This window comes from Podarcis filfolensis (genome assembly GCF_964270895.1).
Source record: "Podarcis filfolensis genome assembly, chromosome: 9".
Classification (NCBI taxonomy): domain Eukaryota; kingdom Metazoa; phylum Chordata; class Lepidosauria; order Squamata; family Lacertidae; genus Podarcis; species Podarcis filfolensis.
The window spans coordinates 30,887,122-30,910,769 of NC_139610.1; the positions used below are offsets into that span (position 1 = coordinate 30,887,122).

Below are 23,648 nucleotides of genomic sequence, written 5' to 3' on the forward strand. Positions count from 1 at the left end.
ATATCCCTAACAAAGGAGATACTTGCCAGGGCCATCCTGTCTAAACCCCAAAGCTTCAAACCCTAGAAAGTTGGAATAGCTATCAGGCAAACAAGACTATGTTTCTTTTAAGCAGGGGTGACCTGGTGGAGGAGAGAGTCTAGTCTTTTGCATCACGCCTTAGTTTCTCAATCCCCTTTAAAAAACAAAAAACAAACACACAATCAATTTCCCTGCAGGGCAGCTTTCTCTTTGAAAGTCTGCTTAAATTTGCACACACACACACACACACACACACACACACACACACACACATATATATACACACACATACACACACACACACACACACATCTGCATATACAAATTTGTATCATGCGTTTGTGTCAAAGAACTTGGTGACACCTCTGCTTTCAAGACCATATTAGTATTTGAGAATGTGTCCATTAGTAGAAATCTGAAACACAGCCTTAGTTGCACAAGCTCATCTTAAATGGTATTTCAAGCAAAGCCACTGGTGTTTAAACATACATCCAAATTGTTAAACAACATTCATTATAACAGGCATAGACAAATGTCTCCAAAATTGCATCAGCTTCCTTCCCTTTCAGGGATCTGTCTTAGGCATAGCCTAGTTAACACACCAAGCCCTTTTTCCTGGCTTGCCTTTCGATTTCATTCTAATTAAACAGAACTCATCCTTTTAAAATAAATATGTTGAGAAAATGTAAGAACATTGCTATAATAAAAGATCCAACAAAACTGTGTATGTGTGTTTATCACGTTTTGAGGGAGGGTGACAATCTTCTTTTAGATTGACAGCAGGTGATTAAAACTGTGGAGTAAAACAAGGAACAAGTTGTAAATCATACCGTTTGACAACTATTCTTCAGATGCAAAACTGATGTGATTATGCACAATAGATATGTGAGCTGTGGAACGAAGCTACTGTTTTAGTATGGAGTGTCATATTCAAAGTGTTTGAAACTGTTTATATGTGTTCTTCTCCAGCTGAAATACCATCACACTAGCAGGAGCTCAAGTGAACTCAGTGCTATGTACAGTATAAATAATCCCCATATTTTGAGCTGCAAGCATCATGACCAGCTGATATTTTCTTTCCTCAGCACCAGCTGTTCCCTAGGAGTGTCTGGCTGGAGCCATACTATCTTACTGACATATTTCGGAGCTGTATCTAAACACTGACAAAGCCTCTTGTGCAGCAATGACTGTCGTAGAGGAAAATCGTCCTTTTGCCCAACAACTATCCAATGTCTACTTTACGATACTTTCACTTTTCTGCTTTAAGCTTTTTGTGAAAATCAGCCTCGCAATACTCAGCCATTTCTATATTGTAAAAGGGAACCGTAAAGAGGCAGCAAGAATAGCTGCTGAGTTTTATGGACTTCCTCAAGAACAAGGTACGCTTTTGTTTCCTTTATCACCTTTGTCATTTCTTGTTATTGAACTGCTAACTTATAAAAAGTATTTTCTTTTAAGCAAACTAATTGTAATTTTCCATAATCTTTAGGCAACCTGTTACTGACCAGATTTTCCCACTTTATTTTCACATTGAATAGTATTTCATAGAATCAGAATTGTAAAGTTGGAAGGGGCCATGAGAGTCATCTAGTCCAGCCCCCTGCAATGCAGGAATCTGTCGCTCAACATGGGGCTTGAAACCCATTACCCTGAGATTAAAAGTTTCATGTTCTACAAACTGAGCTATAGGTTGTCTTATGATTACTTTTAAAGCAGATTCAATCTAACATGAGTAAAATGGTAAATTAGTAAATTAGTAAATTAAAATTGTGAAATTAATCTTCGTTTGCTATGGTTCTCTTTTTATCAAATGGAGGAAGGAAAATGCCTATAAAGTATTGGCTGACATTCATAATGCTTGCATAGGGTAACTACAGCTCCTTGTTTACCAAGCTTATTTGTGCCATAACACTATCCAACTTTTAATGCAAAACTATAATATAGAGTGGAACCTGATTCTTAATATTTTTGAAGATAGTAGTAGAATCCATTTTTCATCTGGTTTATAAAATTTCAAGCATTTATATTATGAAGATGCGATATTTTTTGTAAATGTGTTCAAAAAAGTATATATATGTCACAAGCTAAGCATATAAAGAGCTCGCTTTTCTTAGGCCTCGGCATTCAGCAATTCACTCCTAAGTAATATGCAATTGTGGTCTATATGAGTAAGCAGAGGCTGCACTGCAGCTTTTGTGTGTTGTTAGTCAGCTTTGAGTTCTTTATACTCAAAATCCCAGAAGTATGTGTGTCAAAGGAGGCCATCAGTTCTAAACAAATGGGTACGGGATTTTACATTATGAGATTTATGATCACTTGATTCTTTGGTGCAGCCAGGTTTAAAGATTTCGAGTTCTGCCCATGATATTGCAGGAGCCGGAGGTGTTGCTGGTGCCAAGGATTGTCCAAGTCCAGGAAGGATTCTTATCTGGCGGCAAGGCCTGAAGTAATCATTTGGCATCCCTTGACCCAGCAAATTATTAACACAATCCTGCAACCAGTGGCGGAGCTTCATGCTCTGGCACCAGGGGGCGGAGAGCAGGTGGGGCGGGGCTGGTGCGCATCCCAGGGGCATGGCATGCGTCCTGGGGGTGTGGCACACCGCCTTTGGGGGCATGGCGCCCAGCGCAGGCGGGGGGGGGCAGCCACTATGGCACCCCACCGGGATCACGCTGCTGGGGGCGGTGCGCTCCCCCCACACCCCTCTTCCTCTGCCAGTGCCTGCAACTGCCTCCTCCCTACAAACTGCTTGTGATGTTTAATTATCAATTGGGAATGGTTTAATGCCAACTCACCGGTTGTTGTCCCAGCTATCATGATCCCAAATACTATGTTTAAAGAAAGAAGTTAATTTTCAATGTGGTGTATTTCCTCATGACTATATGCAGGGGTGCAGAATGTCTCCATCCATGACACTAATACATCCATGAGCCTCTCTTGTATTTGTTCCATGTGTAAATATTGTTAATGCAATGTATTTAAATGCAATGTAGTTCTACTAAAAATAGGTTTGCAATATAAACTAAGGTAAATATAAGTCAATTTAAATATCAAATGTTTAAAAATGCTCTTAACAGGAAATGACAGCTAGAGATTTGAAGAAAGTTTCCCATTTATTTATTTAAAATATTTTTATACCACCCTTCATCGTAACAGATTTTAAGGTGTCGTATATCATAAAACAGTGTAATTATCAAATAAGTAAGATATCAGAAAAACAACAACCCAGAACATAAGCCTCATACTGTTTTAAAACTGAGCTGAATGCAGATGGGATACTATTTAATGAGATATATTATACTTCATTTCCCTGTTATTGAGTATTTTCTCTTTCTGTGAGGTGACATTGCCACATGTTTGCTTCCAATGGAGTGCTTCTGAAATGCATCCTATTAAGAGTACATACTGTATGGAAGCTGGTCATCCAAGTTTAGTTTTATGGAAAAGCGTTTTCCAGTGCCAGCCTATGGGAATGGCTGACACAATGGCTAATTCTAATGCATGTCTTCATGGGAATCATTCCAAAAACACTCGCTTGGAGCGACTGGAAGAGATTCTAGACATAAAATATAGCAACAACTAGCATTAGGAAATTAGATGGGATGGGTATGTGTTAAAGTGCTAAGAGTATTTCCTTTGATAGAAATGAATGGCTAGAAGTTAGATACATTCCCAACAGCATTATCAAATCAGGAAGGAATTTTCCCCCAGGTTATTCTGAAGGTTTCTGTCTCCCTTGTGGTTCAAAATACACCCTCAACAGAATGAATCATCCTTATTTTAGGCAATACTTACAACATTGCTTTGGACACAAAAGAGGCTAAGTTGATTGAATTGTTGCAAGGATCTAAGTGCAGTTCTTCCAAACAACATTCCAGCTGCAATTAAGATTATAGATATTATGATTTGCGTGGTAGGGAGAAAAGTGTTATGTTATTTTCCTCTTTCTAGTACATGCATGGGGAACCTCTGCACTGGGCATTCTCCTGGAATGGCTCCCTAGGCTGGAAGTTGGGTGTCTGCATATATAGGCAATCCCTGGTTTGCACAGGGGTTGTATTCCAGATCATCATGCGTGGTGGCAGAGCGTGTTTAAGCCTACCCTATTACGCACACTTTTCCTGCCACTTCCGAGTTCGCAGCGGTGCGCATGTGCATGGTCATATGTGCTTTGAACGTGCTCAAAATGGCCATGTACTACTGCATGTCAAAATATATACCTTTTGTGCAGAGTGGAGATAGAACTCCCATAATACAGTGGCTGATGACTCTCCACAACATTATGTGAATGTATCAAAGGAGCCATCCCCATGGAATTTAGCAGGGGTTACTTCTGAGTAACGTATAATTACTGTGACATAAACCCACACTAGAAATTGTGGGTTAATGGCAGGGACCCCCCCCCTTCCTAAGCCAAGGTTGATTTCCTCAGAAGTAAGGTAAACCTCATTGAGTTTAATAAGACTTATACCCAGGTACACAGGGTTGCAACCTACATCACTCATCTCCTTTATTAGTCATACCTATGAATTGTCCCCATAAGCTCTGGAAATTCCATAGAAGCTCATATTTCTTGATGTGTTATCTGAAGAGGTTGATGGCATTCATACAGTCAGGAATGATAAGTAATGTTTTCCTACTACCCTGTTTAACAATTGCAACTGATAATGTCACTCAACAACAGTTGTTGGGCGAGGAAAAATAGTACAAGATGTTTTCTCAGCTCACATTCCAGATAGATCATAGTTCTATTAATAAAAACTATATAGGAACATCCTAGCTTTCTAGGTATAATAGAGCTCTAGTGGTCATGAAAGGAATATGGCACATAGTACCCAACACATAAAAACAGCAGGATTTAGCATTTTATTTTTCTTAAGCTGTGTAGTCAGCAGTTGAGCACTGTGGTTTTACATGAGCTTTTTTCTTAAAAAACATGTCCACCAAATGATTAATATGCAGAGATTTGTTGAGATAGTATAATGAGATGAAAAAATGGTTTAAAATAACATCCCCCCAAACCCAGAAGCATTCCTTTTAGGAATGGTGCAGATGGAGGTTCCCAGAAGTCAGGAGGAAAAAAATTATGTATGCAACTACAGCAGATTTTGTTAGCCCAAAAATGGAGGGTGGGAGAGGTCCCTAAGAAGGAGGAATGGCAACTTAAAATGATGGAATAAGCAGGGTTAGCATACTTAACCAGCAGAATAAGAGAACAAGAAGATCGAGTCTACAAAGAGGAATGGAAAATCTTGGTAGAATATTTGGGAAATAATTGTAAACAAGTGAAAACGCTAGCAGGATTAAGGTAAATTCAACAGTATAAAAAGATGAGGTAATATGAAAAGGGGGATGGGATTAAATGGTTGTAATGGTTGTAATAGAATATGCGTAATAATGGGGAAATTAACCATGAAAAGAAAAGAAAAGAACCATGGAAAGAGAAGAACAGAAGTCAATGAATGTATTATTATAATGGTGGGTATTTAATGGTGAAAAATGTATAACTGAATATTTCAATAAAATATCTTTTAAAAAAGAGATTTGTTCAGGTATAATGAGTTAGTTGCATTCATATAGATGATTGGGGTTATCACTTTCCCCATTTGAAGTGGACTTTCCCTTGTCAAGATCTTGAACTCATGGATAAAGCCATAAAATCTCTTTCTTAATATGTGCATCCCTAATATAGTATTCATACAGGGCTGCTTTCTCCCTTCCTTACTCTGACTCACTGGGCATTTTTGTAGGCATGGATTCTATTGCATATGCTGCATAGAGGGTCAAGGCCTTCTCACTGTGTAGTGTCTAGGGCCACCAATTCCTGAAAGACAACGTTTTAGTACCTGGGAGGGTCCTAGGGGCAAAGCCTGACAGGTAAAGCAGCCATGCGCCATACTTTACAGAGGGCAGTCCTCTCTTTGAAGGGTTTTCTGGTCCAAGACCAGTTTAACAGTAAATAACCATAAGGGAAAGCAGGAACCCTGAAGTTCCCTATCAACAATTAGCACCTGGACAGCAGACTGAACAGATAGGCCACCTAGTCAGTCTTTCTCATTATAGTGAGATGAATTGTATTTCTTTTTAAATTATATTAAGTAATTCTGAATCTGCATCTTTAAATACAAATTAGCATATGAAAAACACAAGCAAATATTTACTATTGTCCTTTTTCAGGTGATATATTTCCTCTTTTTGGCAATATGCAAGTCACATTCCTGCTGGCAGTCTCAAAGGACAGTAGCTGGGGTAGAGCCCTGTACTCATGGGCAGAAGACAAGTGAAAACACTGTGTAATCTAGGTATAGACCTGTTCCATGTGTTTACTTGTTCCCTGCCACCAAACAATACATTCATCCATGATATCAAGCCATCATCACATATCATTCCTACACAATCCAGATTCCAACGGTGTCACAAAGGAAAAACTAAAATTCCATTTATAACTCAAGCAGATGAATCTAATGTTCACATTAAACCTCACCCACAGTGCACTTGCATGCAACAAATTATTAAAAATTAATTAATTGCCTTCTAGAAAACACAGAAGCTGAGATACTTTCTGGTCTTTTTTCAGATTATGGCAAAGAACTCAAAATCTATGCAAAGCAGATCTCTTTCCTTCTTTTTCCCATGCAGGTTTGCATCCTCCCTTTCATATATGCTCATTCATCCATTCTGTCTCACAGACAGACCATAATCTCTCTTTCACATGTACATGTGTACACACACACACACACACACACACACACACCCTTCCCCATAGTCTGTATCTGGTAGCTGTTGCTGCTTTGTTCAGCAGTAGTTGTGTGAGATGGCTCCTTTCATTCATGTAGGAGGTCTGAGGATCTGTGTGCTAAGATTGGGGCTGGATCTGCTAAACCATCCAACTAAGACAGAGAGCAGGCATGTGGCAAGAGGTTGACTGGTTCAGTGAAGCTGAATGGGCTAGCCCAGTTGTTCCTTCTGGCCTTTACTGTCCATCATTTTTATCCTCCCCCTCCCCAATAAAATCCAGAGCGAATGAGTAGTAAAACAATCAACCTGTCAGTCACCACCACTCACAACAGGGAAGGAGAGTGGTCTAAAGTATGGCATGAGCCATATCAGTGATTGCGTGCCAAGGCCCCATGACCCGCAGTTCCCTAGTGGATAAATAAACACACAGACAAGTGGATTTTGGTTTATGGGTTTGAATAGGCCACAACTTTATCAGTTATAGATGTGAGCGGTTTGGCCTTAGGCAATGGGTGAAGCCAGACTATATATTGACTCCTGCCCATCTGCCGGGAGACCAGCTAAGGGTAAAGCACCAATAGGGGGAGTCCTATGACTTGAATGGCCCCTGGCTGTGCCGCGGTTTAAATTTCCTGTGGTCACGCCTACAGCTAGCACTGATTCGTCAGCGGGGCTGCCCCGGGCAGAGCCCCACCCAGCGCTGGCGTCATAGCTGGGCAGTGACAATGAGGGGGCCGATCTCTGCCCCCAGCCGGATCACTGCAGAGCCCGATGCCTGGCTGAAATGCCACCCACCAGAAAAGGTAAGTGGACTTTTGAATGCCTTTCTCATCAAATACTTCCAGTTTTTCTGTCTCCCAGAATAAGGATGTTCCTGCACACGTATGCAGAATTTAAAATGAATGAAAAAAATACGCCATTAAAAGAAAATCTGGTTGAAAAAAGCAGCAAGGAGAATGAGGCCAGAGAAAAGGGGGGCTGTGAGAGGGGCTAGAAAGGGGAGAAGATGTAAAGCAGGCATAGGCAAACTTGGTCCGCCAGATGTTTTGGGACTACAACTCCCATCATCCCTAGCGAAAAGGACCAGTGGTCAGGGATGATGGGTGTTGTAGTCCCCAAAACATCTGGAGGGCCAAGTTTGCCTATGCCTGATGTAAAGGTTCAAGATATGTGATTTGGCCCCCAGGTGCAAGCGTCCCACTCCCCACATTAATCCATCCTTTAGACAACACTAGATTTGCTAACATTTATGGCCGGAATCATAAATGCATTGGCACCTAGAAAAGCTTAAGTTAGTTAAACAGGACCACAAGATAAGTAAGCTTCTTTTACTGGGGATACCACTACTGTAATAAGATCATTACTCTGGTTAATCTGTGTTGTAACTTTATCCCAGATTAGTCTCTTCTGTTTGCTTGTTCATGAAGATTTTCTTCTAGCACTACAAGGGGGTTATTTAGTGCCATGCCAAAAGAGTATTTGCTCTGGTTTACTAACATTTACAGTTTATGCTCCTGTTTGGGTCAACGCACGAGAAGGTAGTTTAATAGCTCTTTACAACTGTTACTAATGCTTAGTCCTTTCCCCCATAAATTGTGGCTGGGGAAACCCAGCCAGATGGGCAGAGTATAAATAATAAAATCATCAACATTATTATATCTCACAATGTTGTTATTAATATTATTTATTAAATGTGTATACTGCCCTTCATCTGAAGATCACAGGGTGGCTCACAACCCCAAAAAAGAACACGAAATACATAATAAAACAAAAATAAAAGCAAACCAATAACGCTCCCCAACACGTTTAAAAGGCCAAAATATTAATCAGCAACCTGACCACCAAATTCTGCACCAGCTGAAGTTTCTGAAGAATCTTCAGAGGTAGCTCCACGTATATGCGTTATAACTTAGAGGTTACCAGAGCATAGATGACAGAAGTTAGGCTGCCCCAGTTCAGATAGGGTCACAACTGGGCCACCTTCTTAAGCTCTGTGCCACTGAGGCCACCTGAACCTCGAAAGACAGCAAAGGATCCAGGAGTACCCCTAAGCTTCACTCCTTCAGAGGGAGTGTAACCCCCTCTAGAGCACGCAACCTCCTTTCCATCCAGTCTAGGGAACTGCCCACTAACAGTGCCTCAGTGTTATGTGAATTGAACTTCAGTTTGTTGGCTTTCATCCAGTCCATTACCAAGGCAAGAAAAGGTCTAGCACATCCACTGCTACACCTGCAGATGGAAAGGAGAAATAGAACTACGTGTCAGCATATTGCTGACAATGTACTCCAACACATGAGATAAGCTTACTTAGCGGTTTCATGTAGATGTTGAAGAGCATAGGGGATAAAACTGAACCCCAAGGAACCCCACATTGAAGGCTCCACAGAGCTGAGGAGCACTCCCCAAGCATCACTCTCTGGAAACAACCATCCAAGTAGGACCAGAACCACCGCAAAGCGATGGTACTCACCCCTAACTCAGACAGCAACTCCACAAGGATAACATGGTCAATGGTATGAAAAGCCACTGAGAGGTCGAGAAAAATTAATAGGGACACATTTCCCCTGTCTCTCTCCCAGCAGTGATTATCATATAGGGTGACCAAAGCAGTTTCTGTGCCGAAACCAGGCTGAAACCCCGATTGAAGGATCTAGAAAATCTGTTTCTTCCAAAAGCACCTAGATCTGGTTACAATCACCTGCTCAAGAACCTTGCCCATTACAATATTAATATTTCAGTTTTGCAGTAGAAACTTGAAAATACTCTGCCCATTGCAAAATGGCCAAAAATTGCTTTATAAATTAATTTGCAAAATGCTTTACAATTGTTATTATGCTTGCTTTCAAAACATTTCTGGGTGACAGATCCCTACTGTGCCCTCCCCGCCCCCTTTACAAATGGAGAACCAACATAACAAGGGAAGTCTGTCTTTCTAGGACAAGTGTAAGCGAGGGGGAGGAATCAAACACCCTCTTCCATTTTAACTCGTGTAAACAGACCCAGGCTGCAGCTAAGCTGATTCTTTCTTGTTTTATAAATAGAACATGCCAATGCAATCCTTTCCTTCCCTCACTCTAGCTGCCCGTCCGGCTAGTAAATATTGCAGGATGGTGTAGTAGCTATTTTACTGCAAGTACAACCAGACAGCTTGTGAGAAAATGACAAGGAGGGCCGAGAGCAGTTAGCACTTTGTGGACATTCCAGAGGGAAGAGCATCTGCATTAATGACACGCAGGCTTTGGCAGGAGGGAAGAGAACGTTAAAATCATGTCCACAAACACTGCGGTTCAGAGGAGCTGCACTAAACAGAATCTCTCAAAGAGAAGCCTAGAATGCATAGGGGAGTGTTCTGCGAAACGAAAAGCTAGCTGGGGTATTCTCACCAGTCAAGGTCAGTACAACAATCATTTCAACAAGCCGATGGAGGCTCCAGAATTTTCTAATGTGAACCATTTTTGCAACATCAATTTTATATCGTGACTGTTTTCCTAAATTAAATATTTCAATGTTATTGTATGATAATAGAAAGATAGACACAGCTTTAATCTAGTTTTCTTTTAGTGTGAAATTAGCTACAGCATGTTTTGTCTCAGGTATGCTTTTGCAGATGTTGAAGTCACATTCAATATACAGCAAACCAAATGCCAGTGTTGCTAAGTACCAGGGACTGTTTACAGATCTGAAGGGCTGGAGCGACCTTATATGTAAATTGTAAATATACATGGGGAGGTAAACAAGGCAGGATACTTTGTAAGAACTACATGTGACATGCAAATACTGCAGATATTAGTTAATATTATATAATCTGTCTGTGTGTGCCTGCATTCAGAAGCACTGTGATGCATACAAAATAAGTTTACAATAACTATGAAAGCAGCTGTGAAATTTGTTATAAGTTCCTGTCATTTATATGCTACCAAAAATCAATAAACCTGGGTCCCCTCCACCTGAGTATCAGTTTATTTCTGGATTGGGTTCCACTTTGGAATCATTATTGAAACATATAGATTCATTTATTCGAGACTTGGTTCCAGCTTAGGGTCAAACTAGATGTGATACTAACTAACCACAACCCAGAATTCTGGGCTTGGAATCCCCCCCTTTAAAAAAACCAGCTGTCATGGAGGCTCTGATTCAGATTTGGATTGTGGCACATAGGAGAAGGTTTTTACCCATTTCCTCCATGCCATTTTCCCTGCCTCCAGGTGTTACTAGTCTTGGGCAGAACAATCCTACCTGGAGTCTGAGGGGAAGGGAGGAATGTTGTGACAGATCTATCACCACATCCGAAGCCCCATCAGATTGTGCAAACCATGGTGGAATGTGGGGAGCAGGTAACTTCACAATTTCCCCATTCACCAGCCTAGGATCAGGCACGTCAGGGATCTATGGGTCTTTGGATCCAGTGGGTGCATTCTGCTTTTTACCACCAGTGGTAGCTTTCCATCCTCTAACATTGCAATGCCCCCACGACTTGTGGCACTACTATCCACAGGTAAAGGGAAGTCCCAGTCATACTATTTATCATGAGGCCACTAGGCTGGGACATACCGCAGCTTTCCCAATTGGAGCAGGTCTCAACTGCAGCAAATTAAGGCATAAACGCCTGTTGGAAAACTGCCAAAGGCAGCCTCCACAGAGGCAAATAAGTCCATTTTGCAATGCCTCGTGAACGTGTTAGGAGAAGCCCAGGTAGCTGCCCTACATTTTTCTAACAATGGAGCAATTTGTAGAAAAGGCGGCTGTGGTTGCTGCAGACGTGGTAGAATGGGATGTTAAATTAACTGGATGGGGTAATTTAAGTATCATATTGATACACACTCTGATCCATCTAGGCAAAGTGGATGAGACTTTCCCCTTGCGTAGATATAAACAGGGTGTTTATGTATTTTATCCTAGCAATATACGCCTTTAGTGCTCTACAAACATCCAGTGAGTGCCAAGCCTTTTCCAACAGATGGGATATATTATCTATAAGAGGATATCTATGTAAGATAATATAGGCTTAAAATAAACAAACAAGCCTAATTCTTGTAGTTTATGCATTACCAGATTCAAAAGGTCAGATTCAATAACATTTTGCATTCTGGAGTTTAATAATCTGAAACTCATATTAAGATAATCATTTTAAGGCACCAGGCAAAATCCAATGTTAGTCACACTCAGAGCAGACCCTTTGGTATGTAATGCACTGTGGCTGCTTTCAGATACCACATACTTCAACCCTCCAGTTGTTGTCTGGAGCACTGGGAAGAAGAACATGCCTGCTTCATTCCCATTTCCTCACCAAGCCAAGTTTGCAAAATACAATTGACAATCTTCGTTTGGAGGAATCACCTCTAGTTTGCTGGTTCATACATCAATAAGAATCTGTTTTGACAAGCTAGAATGTGCTACATTAGGCTGGATGTGTTAGAGGGGGAGGGAGTTGTGTGCACAGAACAAAATCCTGATCCAAACCACATAGACTGTGGGATCAGAGCATGTGACATATGAATGCTGTCGGAATACCTTGGTGTTAGACTCCTTTTGAAAGAAATTATGTAGGAGGAGTAGGAAATAGACCTAAACAGCAGTACTGTAAGAAAAAGGTAAAGGACCCCTGACAGTTAAGTCCAGTCGCAGGCCGAGGGAGCCAGCGTTTGTCCGCAGATAGTTTTTCTGGGTCATGTGGCCAGCATGACTAAGCCGCTTCTGACGCAATGGAACACTGAAACCAGAGCAGTGCACGGAAACGCCGTTTACCTTCCCGCCGGAGCGGTACCTATTTATCTACTTGCACCCCTCTTTTTTGGCATGCTTTCGAACTGCTAGGTTGGCGGGAGCTGGGACCGAGCAACAGGAGCTCACCCTGTCCCGGGGATTCAAACCGCCAACCTTCTGATCGGCAAGCCCAAGAGGCTCAGTGGAAGTGGTGGAGCTTCATGCTCCAGCACCGGGGGGTCGGAGAGCAGGCGGGGCGGGGCTGGAGCGCATCCTGGGGGCAGGGCACACTGCCTGTAGGGGCGTGGCACATGTCCTGGGGGCTGGGTGCACTGCCTGCGGGGGCGTGGCGCCCAGCACGGGTGGGGGGGCAGCCACGATGGCACCCTGCCGGGATCACGCTGCCAGGGGCGGGGTGCCCCCCGCACTCCTCTTCCTCCACCAGTGCTCAGTGGTTTAGACCACAGCGCCACCCGCGTCCCTGCAGTACTGTAGAAGGGGCAATTTAACCCTTTCTCTCGTGATATTTTTCCCCTCCCCCTAACCCTCCCATGCCATTCACTTTCCCCGTGAGTCTGTTGTATCAGCAGGCACAGATGAACATCGTTCTTGCTGAAAATTTGGTCTCTTTTCAGTAGTCCACGCCCTTTTAAGTCGATCCAACCTCTATACCTGTTTGTACTAACGTTGTTGTTGTTTAGTCATTTAGTCGTGTCCGACTCTTCGTGACCCCATGGACCAGAGCACGCCAGGCACTTCTGCCTTCCACTGCCTCCCGCAGTTTGGACAAACTCATGCTGGTAGCTTCGGGAACACTGTCCAACCATCTCGTCTTCTGCCGTCCCCTTCTCCTTGTGCCCTCCATCTTTCCCAACCTCAGGGTCTTTTCCAGGGAGTCTTCTCTTCTCATGAGGTGGCCAAAGTATTGGAGCCTCAGCTTCAGGATCTGTCCTTCCAGTGAGCACTCAGGGCTGATTTCCTTCAGAATGGAGAGGTTTGATCTTCTTGCAGTCCATGGGACTGTACTAACATACAGCATTTATATGGTTATATGACACAAATTACTTTTAAGCACCATCGACTTAAACTGTTCACTTAAACACATGCTTTAATCCCTCCAATGTAAATAAATCTCAATTGAACATACTTAGCTTTTCAGTGCTTCACGGAGTAGATCAAGCTAATACTTCTAGTCAGAGGAAGAGGAATGATACAGGTATGTCACTTAAAACTTGTCAGTTTAAACAAGGAGCGTTGCAGATATCATTTGCTATTAATATAACTGCCATTTTGTTAAAGGGTAGAATTTGAATCTTTAGAAAACATTATTATAGCTTTGAATTTGATTGGAGACAGATTACAAGTTTGTTTCTGTATAAATCCATTAACCAGCCCACTTCAGTGGGTCAAAATACATGAGACAGAGATTCATGGCCATCATATCTCCCAACAAATCTTTAAACACTAGCTGATGTCCTGGAGCAGCAGCGTTGAGAAAACAGGATTCAATCATCCTCCTAGTCTGGATTTCCTGATCAAAAACATCTCCCAAAACTTCACAGGGTGGCAGATAGAGGTCCCTGCATTTTTCTTTTGCAACAAAACTAATAGCCACTCAATGGGGTGCAATTTAGGTTGAGAAAACTGTGCAGAAAGTTTAAGCATCACTCCTTCAGTACCATTGCTCAAATTCAAATTCGAGCCCTCAGCCAGTAATTTAAGTTAAGAATAGAAACAATGGGAGATATGACTACAGATCTGTCACATCCTGTGGAGCTTGGCTTTATTGCTCATGGTTAAGGTGGCAGATCCAAAAAACCTAAATGGATTGGCATGTGTCAGTGGAAAGATTGGCATGTGAGCATTAGGATATTCATAGAACCAATTATCTATTATAATCATACATAATAAATATTAAAATAGTAATGGTGCTATTTATCTGATTACTTGCAATGCACATTTATGCTGCAGTTTCTAGAAATAAGTCCCATTAGGCCTGGCTTCTGAATAGACCTGTACACTTTTATGCACTATATTATCTTGTACAATATATTTTACATTTTCTAGATCTCTCAAGCTCCTTTCGCCTTCAAACTAATTAGGGTACTTTTTAAAGCTCTGTATCAGATATATACGACGCCAATTCCTACTGATTTTGTTGGAAAAGGCAAGCATGTGCTTGTCTCTCTCCAACAGAAATAAATTGGTTTTAAAAGTACTTCTCTTTGCTAGATCATGTCTGTTGTCATGGTGAAAAGGAAATTGAGAGGAGATATTCATAAACATGTGGTATATCTTTAATTTTGGACATTTTGATTAGAATTTCACATGCTGAGATTATAATGAGCATTGTGCAATAACTTTAACATGGCTCCTGAATGGGAGAAAGGTGTATGGGAACAGGAAACAGCCTTGCAGTCTTCCATCTAGTTCTAGATAGTCTACTACATACACTCAAAGGCAGTAGCTCTCCAGGGTATCAGACTGGAGTCCTTCCCAGTCCTGCTTGAAAATGCCAGGGACTGAATTTGAGACTTTCTGTCCACAAAGCAAGGACTCTACCACTGAATTAATACAGCCCCTGCTCTCCCTGCTGCATATGGGCAAATGCTTGCTAACGAGGAAAAATTATTTCTGTTTCTCTCAAATCTTAGGTATTGTTGTCCCCATAGCCTTCCCTTACAAATTCCTTACCCATCACTTCTGGGTCCATTAAGCTTAGCAGCCCTCTCACCCTTTCCTTAAGGAAGCATCAACATCCTCACACAGTTCCTGCTGGGCCGCCAATCATTCACCCACATTTCTGAGGACAACTGCAGCATGGGGATAAACAGGCCATGCCTACAAAATCCCATCTTGTATCAGTGTAATTGGAGATGGAATGTCTCTATCAACAAGATCCCATATACACCTACTCGACTGCTTCGATCAGCAGAACTGGCACTGTTACAAGTGCCACATAATACCGATTTTCACATTTGTAAGAACTCAGTCTTTTAGTGTGGCAGCACCTACACTTTGGAACTCCATGCCTATTGAAATCAGGCAGGCGCCTTCGAGAAGGGCACTCTAAAAATATTTTTGTTTGGTTGAGCCAACCGAGTTATTTAGAAAGTTGTTGCAGGTTTTAATCTGTTTTTAGTTTATTGTTACTTTAACCTTTCTAAAGTATTGATTTATTGTTGTTAATTCTTCTTATTGATTTTTTTCATTGTTGTTTTTTTGTAAACCACTTTGAGATTTTTTTACAATCAAACTATATAAATTTCATATAAATATGAAATAAATAAAATAAATAAAAGCTGATCTTACATGTTGGGCTTCCCTTCTAGCATGGCTAATGAAAGAGAACCATATAACCCTATAGTATTAGGTCTTCCACAATACCTGCTTTTGCCAAATGTGTGCATAAAACTAATTGTCTTATAACTTTAAATATAGGGGTCATGTAGATAAACTTTTTATTATATATAAATATCTATGTATATGACAGGAAACAGCTCATATAGACTATGTTTGGCATAATTTATTAGACAAAGCTTCATTTGATTTTTGATTCAGACCCACTGGAAACAATCCATATTCATAATGAAAATGATATTTTTTTATTACACGTTTAACTTGTAAAATGACTTGCAGCTTTTATGACATTTGCTCCCACAACAATCCTGTGAGGCAGAATACAATTCTTCCTATTGAGCTGAAGCTAAGAAATGGTCTTCCTGAAAACCACCTGACCAATTTATAGTGGATGTTTTGATTTGAATCCAGACCCAATTCTACATCACATTATCTATTATAAAATGAAACAACAATTATACTTTATTTAAACTATGCATTATTATATTTAAACTATGAATTATTTCATGTACTGTGTTTCTATGGAGCAACGAAAGCTGGCTTATTCCTAAACTCAGGGCTTTGGATATCTGTTTACTGCAGAGGCTTTACAGGTGAAAGTTCATATTATAATGAGTGCAGAGCTCCTTCTAAAATGGCTGAAGTGTATTAATAGGCAGCAGCAAAAGGAAGAGTTTTATTTCCTTGTTTAACATGAGCCGGATTTATAATTGCGATTGGCTGGAAATGCCATGGGGAGATGGAGATTTAGGTACTGTATACATTTCTAAATCATTCTTTGTACTTGACTGTTCGTTATAATTCTTAGCCTTATCTCTGCAGTATTACACAACTGTATACTCCAGTAAATTAGATACCAGCTGGCTTGGAATGCAGAGTCTAAATATAACTTGAAGTAGTTTGCACTTCAGTCAGAGAGAAAAGAATCATAGGGAGATTGTTTTTGAATAAAGAGTATTTTTGCAACTGCCTTTCTAAAAGGTATATTTTTTAGACAGCTGGGTACCCAATCCCATCTCCATTACAAAAAATGGGAAAGCTATGAGAACAGAAGATCACTGAAAAAACATGCAACAATTCTCTAAAATAAATATACGTAGTGTATACCAGTAGTCTTATTACAATCTACAAGTCTGTCTGCAGTAGAACCAATCACAAAAAGTCACTAACAGCCAAGACAAGTTGCTGAGTTTCATACACTCCAACTTAGCCAGGAAGGAAACCCAATGACCCTATTTTTCCCTTTGAGAGTGGCTTTTAAAAATGTTATTAGTGTGCTCAAGAGCACTTCAGGTTTCATTATCATTTCCATAATAATCTTTAGAAGTTAGCTGTCTTGGAGGGAGGGAGATGCTTCTTGACTAGTGCATTTATACATATGTATACACAGAGATGCAAAACTCCAGTGGACTACTTCCTTTCAAACCACCCGAACAGATAATAACAGGGATGGGGAACCAGTGGCTCTCAACATGTTGCAGGACGTCAACCCTAATCACTGATCACGCTGTCTGGAAATTTTGGAAGTAGGCACTCCAATAACCTTTGGGGGGCCACTGATTTCCTTCCACTGTTCTTTAAGAACTAGATCCAGTTTAAGACAAAACACCCTCTTAAACAGAAATAGGGAAGTTAACATGTACAGAAGTGTGTTTCCATTTTCACCCATGGAATGTTGTAATGTACACCCTAATGTGAACAGTAGTGGGCAGAGATACCCTGAATGCTTGGTGCAAAGCAGGACTTGGGTTATTTTCCAGCACCATGGGAAAAATAAAATCGTGTCACTGCGGCAATGAAATGTGCAGGCATTTTTCTGCATAGCACAAGTGAACACATGTAAAAAGAGGCACAGGATTAGATAGTAGATGCAGCATAGATAAGGATAAATATGATTTGTAGAACTGGAGCTGCAATGCTGGATTCAGATTTTTTAAAAAATCTGTGAAGTTAGCATCTGGGATCTTTTCCTTATCCAAAGTTCAAAATGCTAGAGAGATGTTAATAAGGTACTTTATATGCTTGCTACCAGTGCAGCAGCTCTTAACAAAGTCTTAGGGCGGCAGCTCAGTTTGGCAGTAAAACAAATTGGCACAAGAGAGAGAGGAATTCTCTGCAGTGAGGATGCGTCAGTGTGGTTGTAAACAGCAGCCGCTAATAATTTGTTGCAAGAAGTGCAACATTTTCTTCTTGCTTTGTGATTGTTGGATATACATATTGATTAGGATTTTTAAAGTGCTGATTGCTTTTCTAGCATAAACTAAAGGTGGATTTAGGATAACTTTCATAAATTGTACCAGGACACCCATGTACCTCAGAAGAGACCTGTTCAATGCAATGGGGGGTCACCAGAGTTCTCATGTTAACTTTTGGCAACTTTTTTGTTATCATCATAGGAATACCATATTTGGGTCCTATATTAAGGTGGACCCTACATTTTGCTGTTGAAATTGCTTACTTTCTGCAGCATCCTAGTAGTGCAAAACAAAGCACTATTTCTGCAAGGCAGAGCAAAGAGTTCTCCATCTGGAAGCAACACTGGAATATAGATATTTCAAGCCACCTTCTGACTAGTCAACTTGCATTTCCATTCTAATGTGATAACACTCAATAAAGTCCCATTAATCTCAATAAGACTTGTTCTCAATTAACTGTGTGCTAGGGATGGGGGAAATTAGATTTAGCTTCCTTTGCAAGTGAAGCTTGCATCTGGTGCCTTTTACATTTGGCACCAATTGCAAACCCCTAGGATTGCTTCCACTCAGGATATCTCACTTGAGAACTCTGCCAAAAATGGGTTTGCAAACCCCAGAAGTCCCAAGTGCAGCTGATCCCAACAGGAGTTGTGCTGACTGCAAGCGCCTTTTGGAAGGGATCTTCTTTTGCATTCTGGGAGTGCACTCCCATTTCTTTCCTTTTGAAGCTGGGTCACCCAGCATCATGATCAAAGTGGCCTGTGGGTTGGTGGTGAAGGAAGTGGCCAGATCCTGTTCCCTATTTTCAGGTGGGATTGTGTCATTTATTTATTTTTTACTTTATCATCTTTTTCTACATTTACAAAATAATTAATTTAATATTTAAACTGAGGTATGGGGTTTATATTTAAATAGGAATTATGTAGGATTGGGGTAGTCTAAACGTAAAATTGATCATCAGTTTATTATTTTATATGAATTAAAACATATCCATTTTTTTATTTAAACTATATGGTGGTATTTATTATTCACAGGTTCTTGGGCAGATCGCTCACCACTGCATGATGCAGCAAGTCAGGGACGCCTCCTTTCTCTGAAAACTTTAATTGCACAGGTAAAAATGTTAAAGTATTTCAATCACAGTACGTTTCCCCTCCCCCACTCTTTGTTACAATCCAGTGTTTTAATATGAAAATTACTGACATTCAGCACTAGCAGGTAAGAGATAGCTAAACAGCAAAATTGTAAATGACAAAAAATCTCCATCCAATCTTATTAACTGCTCTAATGTATAAATCCCACTATCAACCCACTTCTTCCACCAGTAGAATTAATTTAGCATGAGCATATGGGTCAAAGTATAACAAGGCATAAACCACATCTCCCAGCTGCTGAGATTGCAGGTGGAAATAATCCTTCCCTTTTTATATACATAGATCCTAATGCCATCAATCCACATGGAGTGCCAACTATATCAGGTGGTATTTACCGCTAGTCCTACTCAGAATATATCCACTGAAATGAATGATTAATCTGTGTGGGATTTAGGTTGTATTCCACAATCACCTTCATGATTACGCATGTAGGGGTATATGCCAGAAAAAGAGGCTTGCCAATAGCTTGTATGAGCTAAGAAGGCATGCCTTAATGTATAAATTAGGACCTGGGAAATCAAAACTTCCTGTATTTACAACTGCATCTTCTAATATGAAAAACTAGGTGGAGAGGCCCTAGGAATCAGGTTTGGAGCTAGTACCAGCCCTAACTGTAGCATTTTATAGCTATATATCAGGGAGAGGCATTCTAGAAAATGTAAAAAATGAACAGTATCTTTTCCCCTCCTTTCCTTCTCTCTGTATAAAGTAGTGAGGGAACTTTTTAAACTTCATAGCTTGCAGCTTCCCAAGTCATCCCAAGCCAGGAAAGTTACTGTAACTACTCCAGTCAGTTTATAACACTGTTTTCTCTAAAACATTTGTTTGGATTAACAATTTAAAAACTTTAAAAATATTTTGGGTGGGCTTTACGAATGGAAGGAGAGGGGAGGCAATATTTGCAGACCCCAGAATCCACCCAAAATTAGGAGCTGTTGAACCCCAGAGCTGGGTGGGAGGTGGTAAAAATTACTAATGGAAGTGTCTGCTGGGTCAAAAACCCTTCTGTGAGCACGAGGGGGCACCAATTAGATTTCACCCTTTGATTTTAGACCTTATGCTGGCTAAGTAAAGTATATTTTGCGTATAATATTCTGTCACTTGGACAAACTGGCTTACAGCTGTTAGTTCTTTTCCTGTTTAGGGATACAATGTAAATGCTCTGACCATTGATCAAGTGACTCCACTACATGAAGCATGCCTAGGAGATCATGTAGGATGTGCAAGAATTCTTCTTGAAGCAGGAGCAAATGCAAGTATTACTTTCTAAATAAAATAATTTTCTTCTGTATGTAAGAACATAAGAATAGCCTGCTGTAGACCTTGCACTGATATCAATGTACTATAAATTGTGGCTGAGCAAAGAAAGTGAAATACCTGGGGATTAATTTGACATCTAAGAATGTGAACTTATTTAAAGACAATTATGAGAAATGTTGGACAGAAGTTAAGAAAGATTTAGAAATATGGTCAAATTTGAGACTTTCCTTGTTAGGCCGAATTGCTGTTATTAAGATGAATGTTTTGCCGAGAATGTTGTTTTTGTTTCAAACATTGCAGATTGTGGATAAAATGGATTGTTTCAAGAGGTGGCAGAAAGATATATCTAGATTTGTCTGGCAGGGCAAAAACCCCAGAATAATATTTAAGATATTAACTGATGCAAAAGAAAGAGGGGGGTTTGCCCTGCCGGACTTAAAATTGTATTATGACTCAGCGGCTTTTTGCTGGCTGAAAAATTGGCTGCTTCTTGAAAACACAGACATTTTGGATCTGGAAGGGTTCAATAATAGGTTTGGCTGGCATGCATATATATGGTATGACAAGGTTAAAATTCACCAAGGTTTCAAAAACCATATTGTTAGGAAAGCACTATATAATGTTTGGATTCGGTATAAAGATTTGTTGGAAAACAAAACCCCTAGGTGGTTGTCACCAATGGAAGCTAAGGAAGTGAAAAAACTTAATATGGAATCTAAATGGCCAAAATACTGGGAAATTATAGAACAAGAGGAGGGAAAAGTGAAATTGCAGAGCTATGAGAAATTGAAGTCTAAAGTAAGAGACTGGCTTCATTATTACCAGATAAATGAAGTTTTCAAACAGGACAGGAAAATTGGCTTCCAGGTGGAGAGATCAAAATTAGAAACAGAATTGTTGGAACCCAATACTAAGAATTTGTCAAGAATGTATAACTTGCTGTTGAAATGGAATACACAGGATGAGATGGTTAAATCAGCTATGATTAAATGGGCACAAGACATTGGTCATGACATTATGTTTGCTGACTGGGAACAGTTATGGACTACCGGTATAAAGTTTACGGCATGTAATGCCTTAAGAGAGAACATTATGAAAATGATTTATAGGTGGTACATGACCCCAGTCAAGCTTGCAAAAATCTATCATACGCCCAATAATAAATGCTGGAAATGTAATGAAACTGAAGGTACTTTCTACCACCTTTGGTGGACGTGCCCAAGGATCAAGGCCTTCTGGGAAATGATCTATAATGAAATTAAGAAGGTCCTTAAGTGTACCTTTCATAAGAAACCAGAGGCCTTTCTCCTGGGCATGGTAGGCCAACTGGTGTCAAGGAAAGATAGGACGTTCTTTATGTATGCTACAACAGCAGCAAGAGTTCTTTTAGCAAAGTATTGGAAGACACAAGAACTACCCACGCTGGAAGAGTGGCAGACGAAGGTGATAGACTATATGGGACTGGCCGAGATGACTGGCAGAATCCGCGACCAAGGAAAAGAGACGGTGGAAGAAGATTGGAAGAAATTTAAAGTTTATCTTAAGAACTGTTGTAAAATTAATGAGTGCTAAAATGTCATGGGTAATGTAAAACAGAATTGCAGTGACAAATAATTGGGTAAGAGAAAAAGGATTAAAGAAAGTGAATTATAAGTAATTGAAACTAGGGGTTGCTGGAAAAGTTTAAAACAGGGATGCAGAAAAGGGAGGTATGGGGAAGTCGTTGAAATAAGGTTTAAGAAAAAGAGGTTATGAAATTATACATGTTTATATGTTTGTTTGTTTATGTATTGTCAGTTGTATTGTGTCTTAATATATGTTGGAAAATTAATAAAAATTTATATAAAAAATAAAAAATAAAAATGCCCATACAGTGGTACCTCGGGTTAAGTACTTAATTCGTTCTGGAGGTCCGTACTTAACCTGAAACTGTTCTTAACCTGAAGCACCACTTTAGCTAATGGGGCCTCCTGCTGTCGCTGCGCCGCTGGAGCACAATTTCTGTTCTTATCCTGAAGCAAAGTTCTTAACCTGAAGCCCTATTTCTGGCTTAGTGGAGTGTGTAACCTGAAGCGTATGTAACCTGAGGTACCACTGTATCGTTGTAACCCTGGGATCTTATGGGGAAAGGCAAGCAGGGAATCTTATAATAAATAAATAAAACAAATTTAACACAAGACCACAAAAAAAATAAATAAATTGTGGCTGAAAGACTCTCAGGTGGCATTCAATGCTTTCAATGGCAAATTTTACTAAACATCGTTACAAGGTTGAAATATACTCAGAGTCGCAAAGTGTTTTCATGCTCTTTATTCAGCTCATAGTGGTGAGGAGGAATGAATGAATGTCCCCTCAAAGTATCTGCTTTATATACATTATTTACACAATGGGCTGCACATGATTGGCTAATTCCGGAATTCTACTGTAAGCCAATCAGGTTGTGGATTCACTTCTATCTGGAGCATGATTGGGTGGTTCCTGCCAACCAATCATACTGCTGCATTGTTCTAGGACCAATCAGACTGCTGCATTCTGAATCCTATTGTTCTAGGACCAATCAGACTGCTGCCTTTTGGATCCTATTGTTCTAGGACCAATCAGACTGCTGCAGTTTGGATCCTATTCAACTCAGTACATAACAAAGGTGGTATACAAGTTTCCTACCTCTGTTCCTTTCTTATCATCTGCATGTTGCCAGCTCTTTCATTCTCCTGATTTTTCATCGACTGAGAGGGGGAGGACGGGGGGAGACAACCTATATTCCCAAAGCAGAAATATAATATGTAAACAAGTATTTTAGTTCTACTCATAGCAATATCCAATACTTTAGGTGAATGCTACAACAATTGATGGAGTGACACCCTTATTCAATGCATGTTCAAGAGGAAGTGCATCTTGTGTAGAGCTTCTACTGGAGTATGGTGCCAAAGCTCAGTGGGAGACATGCCTCCCTTCTCCAACTCACGAAGCAGCTAGCAGAGGTAAGAAAAGAGACTAGCTGAATGAATCAAAAACTACATCAGGCATTATAAATCCAATTCTTAGTTTGAGAGATGAATTGCACTCTCTTTTCACTAGGTCATAGTGACTGTCTAGAACTGCTGATCTCTCGGGGCATAGATGTTGACCAAGATATTCCTCACCTGGGAACACCTCTATATGTGGCTTGCATTTCACAGCAGAAACAATGTGTACACAAGCTTCTGCATTCAGGTAC

The 23,648-nt window shown here is 40.4% G+C and overlaps 1 protein-coding gene and 1 long non-coding RNA gene across 5 annotated transcripts in view; one reads left to right on the plus strand and one right to left on the minus strand.

The window, feature by feature from the left end:
• Positions 1-23,648, plus strand: part of ASB5 (ankyrin repeat and SOCS box containing 5) — a 33,272-nt gene that overhangs the window by 4,035 nt on the left and 5,589 nt on the right. Inside the window, exons 4-8 of one of the 4 annotated variants that reach the window (XM_083631330.1) lie at positions 1,107-1,400; positions 19,052-19,131; positions 20,316-20,423; positions 23,262-23,412; positions 23,510-23,644. In XM_083631330.1, the coding sequence (XP_083487456.1) occupies positions 1,205-1,400; positions 19,052-19,131; positions 20,316-20,423; positions 23,262-23,412; positions 23,510-23,644 (670 nt within the window). In that variant the 5' untranslated portion in view covers positions 1,107-1,204. Of the gene's footprint in view, positions 1-1,106; positions 1,401-7,363; positions 7,563-9,699; positions 10,151-16,423; positions 16,574-19,051; positions 19,132-20,315; positions 20,424-23,261; positions 23,413-23,509; positions 23,645-23,648 lie in introns of those variants that run through there. The other 3 variants (XM_083631333.1, XM_083631331.1, XM_083631332.1) reach the window with 3 other exon arrangements.
• Positions 743-23,189, minus strand: LOC310770524. The gene is made up of 3 exons (XR_014552219.1): positions 23,096-23,189; positions 3,817-3,899; positions 743-814 (listed from the first exon to the last, which is right to left on the minus strand). It is a non-coding gene; the product is annotated as an uncharacterized lncRNA (long non-coding RNA).